Source organism: Oryzias melastigma, linkage group LG11 (assembly GCF_002922805.2).
Source record: "Oryzias melastigma strain HK-1 linkage group LG11, ASM292280v2, whole genome shotgun sequence".
Classification (NCBI taxonomy): Eukaryota; Metazoa; Chordata; class Actinopteri; order Beloniformes; family Adrianichthyidae; genus Oryzias; species Oryzias melastigma.
The window spans coordinates 17611885-17616613 of record NC_050522.1 but is presented as its reverse complement, the minus strand read 5'-3'; the positions used below and the strand labels follow the sequence as shown (position 1 = coordinate 17616613).

At 45.1% G+C, this 4729-nt stretch overlaps 1 protein-coding gene across 1 annotated transcript; it reads right to left on the bottom strand.

Annotated features, from left to right (window-relative positions):
• Window positions 1–320: 320 nt before the first annotated feature.
• Window positions 321–4672, bottom strand: pdik1l (PDLIM1 interacting kinase 1 like). Its single transcript, XM_024260946.2, has 2 exons — window positions 4373–4672; window positions 321–2028 (listed from the first exon to the last, which is right to left on the bottom strand). The coding sequence occupies exons 1-2, from the start codon at window positions 4655–4657 to the stop codon at window positions 1288–1290; spliced, it is 1026 nt and encodes a 341-aa protein (XP_024116714.1). The 5' UTR covers window positions 4658–4672; the 3' UTR covers window positions 321–1287.
• Between the last annotated feature and the right edge of the window lie 57 nt (window positions 4673–4729).

Below are 4729 nucleotides of genomic sequence, written 5' to 3'. Positions count from 1 at the left end.
TGGTGGGTGGTTGGCGCCAGTGTTTGGCAGCGGAGCCACCACCAGTGTGTGAAGCGCTTTGGGCCCTCGAGGGATGGTAGGAAGCGCTATACAAGTATACGCAATTTAATTGATACATTTTTTTTTTCAATTGGTAATTTTTACATTTATAGATTTTTTTTTAATTTAAAAAAAAAAATTGTTTTCAAATTTTCTTTGTTTTTAAATTTTCAAAATGTATTTCAAGTTTTTTTTAATTAAAAAATATATATAAATTTTTTTCAATTTTCTTATTTTTTTTATTTTTTTTACAATTTACAACATCTTGTTTTCAGATCTTCTTTTTTTCAGTTACAATGTCTATTTTTCAAGTTTTCAATGTGTTGTTTCGTTCACTTTAAGCTGGTTCTGATTTGACCCCATAGGACTCTCTGTGATTATAGGTCAGACCCAGAGGAATGCTGGGATTCCTGATGGGAAACACAACAGCGCTGAGATTGGAGACATCCAACCTGAACTCCGTCCATTGCGGTTCAATGGTTCAACGGTTCAGGAGGGCGTGTACTTTCTGCCGTTTCTGTTAAATAGTTTCCCTTCTTTCAGGCTGCAGGTGTACTGCTGCCGTGTTTCTAGCAGCAGCGATCGGACTCGGAGGGAGACCACAGTGAAAACTGAACACATCACTAAATTTGAAATTAAACCGAGTGAACCTTCAATAGAACCATAAAATTATTAAATTCAGGTGGATTCGTGTTTCGGTTTGTGAACCAGAACCCTGTTAGGTGTAAAAAAACCAAAACAGCCCCGCCCTGTTTAAACATGAGGTGACATTTAAGAGCAGCAACCAATCCAGGCCTCACGGAGGCGCTGGTGAGCGCAGAACGACTGCACTGGAGAGAGGAACGGTGGGAGGAACTGACCGGACAGGTGAGACAAAGACGCCCCGTCCCGTCGGAGCAGCTGCATGGTTTCCTGAGCGTTCAGGGCTCCTTCTGAGCCTCGGGTCGGTTTGAGGTCCAGACCCGGCCCGTTGAGGGGGTTTTGGATGTGGCGCCGGTGCAGGAGGATGATCACAGGAACACGTCTCGTAAAAACGTATTGCATTCAGAAAGGTTTAGCACCGAGGTCAGAACGCAGCTGTTTCGGGAGGAGCTGGAAGGAGGTGGAGTCACTGAAGAGCCCCTCCCCCTTCCAGGCACAAGAAGTCCAACCCCTCAAAACTGATGCCTGCACTAGTTATTCTGCAAAAATACACACAGCTTCTTGATATGGAGGGGGAAAACTCATGAGGAGATCGGAGTCCCCGCCTCACGTGTCCCAGTCCAGCTCCCTGCAGGCGATCCGGATCAGTCTGAGCTCCAGCTCCACGGCGTCGGGCCGCTCCTGCGGGTTGGCCGACAGCATCTCCCGCAGCAGCTGCTTCATGCGGCTGTTCATGCTCTTCTTGCGGGCGGGGATGGGCAGCTCCATCTTGGGGTTCTCCAGGAGGGCCTCCCCCAACGGGACGATCTCCGAGCCCTGCTGCACGTAGCTGCCCAGCAGCTCCTTCTGAGTCTCCACATCCACAAAGGTGATCCGCTCCACCATGGCCCAAATGATCACCCCTAAGGCGAAGATGTCGGCCTTGGCCGTGTAGTGGCCCTCCCAGACCTCGGGGGCCATGTAGAAGTCGGTCCCGCAGGCCGTGGACAGGAAGCACTTGTTGACGCTGGCCGGCTCCTCCGGGTTGAGCCCGGAGGCGGAGCAGACTTTGCTCAGGCCGAAGTCGGCCACTTTGAGGGTGGGCTCGGGCGACCCGGCGGGGGTGCAGGCCTGTGAGATGAGGATGTTGTCCGGTTTGAGGTCGCGGTGAATGATCTGGTTGCGATGCAGGAAGGCCAAGGCGCTGCCCAGCTGCAGCATGAAACTGGTGTTGGTTTTGCGGCTGGGCTTGCGGGACAACAGGTAGGCGTTCATGTCACCGCCGTCACAGAAGTCCATGACGAACCACAGGTAGGAGGCACAGCAGGGGTCAAAGGTGATCTCGCCCTTCAGAGACGTCTCCACCAGCTGCAGCACAAACAGAGAAGACGGGTTAAGAGTCGAACGCAGCTCTAGTCTCCATGGAAACGCTCTGAACAGACAGTCAGAGTCTGAATCCCAATCAGATCAGACTGGGAATGTTTCTGGAATGGGACAAATGCTGTAAACTGCATTTATATTCATCAACATTTCCAAAAAACACAGATTATTAGCAGACTGGACGGAACATCTGTCACTAAATTTATGAAGCAAAAAAATCTCTTTTTACCTTAAAAATATTTTTTTGATCAATTTATAGACTTTTAAGTGAAAATCCATTTGATTCATGAGTTTTTAACTGTCTTTTGGGTCGAAAGGAATCAAACAAACATTTGCAAACTTCAAACTGACTTGTATCAAATTAGTTGAGGTGCTAAGATTAACAGATACATTTTTTTAAATAAACTTAGTTGGTTTAATTTCCATATCAGCTCAAAACTACAAGCACAAACCAGATTATGTAGGAAAAACAATGAAAAAAACTGATCAAAATGTAATTTTTTGTCACATTTTGTGTTGATTTGTTGCTTTCTGGCTGTACAATGAAAGCAGAAAGACATCCAATCCTGTTCCTGCTTCTATCAACTCAGCTCAGTTAGGCAAATGCGAAGGGAGAGAATTTCCCTGGAAGCAGACAAAAATAGAAGACACTACAACAAACAAAACAGAGGCTAACCTAAAGTCTAGAAGTACTTCAGATTACTAAAAAACAATCAAGGCATACATCTGCCAAACGAGTACACTAAAGCACAACAAACCTCACTTTCACATATAAAGACATGTTGAAGGTAAATGTGGAGATGCTGCTCCTCTTAGCACAGTGGTCCTCAATCCTCGAGCTGTGGACCGGTACCGGTTCATGGGTCACTTGGTACCGGGCCGACAGAAAAACAGACAGAAAAAATAAAAGAAGAAATACACGCGCTACTTTAGATTATTCAGTTTATTTTCTGATCCTGTAGGAAGTTTTATTTTGAAAAACTGCAGGATTCTGTTCATAACATCCGTTTTGGTCACATGACTTAAAGCAGCTAGCTGCATGGCTACCTGGATTGCTAAATTAGTAGCCCAAAGCTAACAAAAACCAACTATAAAACATATTTGTAAAGTTTTCGGGGATAATAGAGCCAGTGAGGAAACAGAAGAAGAAGTTGGGTCTTTTTATTTTGCTTAATTTATCCATCAAACCTCAAAAGTCGGACTTAGTTGAAGCTAGCGTCTGGTATTTAGCCACAACTCTGACGTTAAAGGGAAAATCTTCATCGCAAAGTTCAAAACAGCCGCAAACATTTTATGGAAAAAGAAGATTCAATTAAATAAAGTTGCTGATTTGTGGAAACTTGTCAAATGTGAGAATTTTCCTACATCGAGGCTGAATTCGGTATGCATCCGTTCAAAAACTGTGTCTTTGTGTTGAGAAAAATACCCAATGAATGAGGATTTATGTCAAAATTTGATCAATCTATTTACCCTGAAAGATAATCGGAGTCTTGATTGAGAGTTAAAATAACATTCTATGGGGGTAAAAAAATCATGCGATGTTTCCTGTATGGAATATCTTTTAATCAGAAACGACTTCTACAAATCAAAAACTTTGTTTCATTAAATCTTCATCTGAAGAAAAAAATAAAAATAAAGATCTACTGATATTTTTACTTTTTTTGAACAAAATTAATTTTAGTGGCATTTTATTTTGAAACTGGAAGCTTAAAAATGCCAACTTCAGCCTGACCGGTCAGTGAAAGTATTGTCTAAGTTTGGGACGCAACAACCAAAGATGTTTCATATGCCCCATAGAGAAATGCAATATTTAGAGTAAAAAAATGATAAAAAATGCTGCATCTGAACACATTTAACTCCTTAAACTTATCCTTGACTAGTGGTTCATCTTCAAATCAAAAACCATCCAAGGTGTACCCTCCTTTAGACCCCAAAATCCAAACCCACAAATTTACTTTGAAGGACACCACAGCTTCAGAGCTGCAGAAACTTCCAGAAGGACAAAGAGTTCAAAACTCAAAAGAGCGCCCCTTCATTGTTCCTGGGAGAGCCCCGACATGGAACAAGTGCATTCTGGGAGAAAGTCCAACACTGGCAAAGCAGGATCTGAATGAACAAAAACAAAAGCCCACTATCAGGCCTGGGAGCGCAGCAGGGAGGCCGCCACCCCCATCTGCAGAACACCGACAATCAGGATCCAGCTAGAAACCCCAGCCCTCATTCATCACAATATCCAGGTGAGATCTACAGAAACTAAGTCCATGGGATTATCTCAGAGAGGGAGGAGCCTAATGCACATTCATTTAGCACTGAAAGGTTTCTGCAGCCTCACCTCCAGGTAGAGCGGTGAACTGGACCCGTGGTTCATCCTCTGGGCCAGCTGGTCCCGCTGTAGGATGCACTCCTCCAGGTGGATGACGTTTGGGTGCTGGCTCTGGATGCTGCTCAGGGCCCAGAACTCCCGCAAGGCCAGCTCCACATTCTCCGGAGAGTGGCAGCGGATCTTCTTCACCGCCACCCGGGCCCTGGTGCGCTTCACCACCGCCTCATAGACCACGCCGTAACTGCCACGCCCCACCTCCTGGATCAGCTCGTACTTCGGCTGGCTGCTTACCATCCTAGTCTTCGCTGTGGGAAGACGACGACACAATGAATCTCACGTGGTTTATCTGATCGATTCTGTAAGACT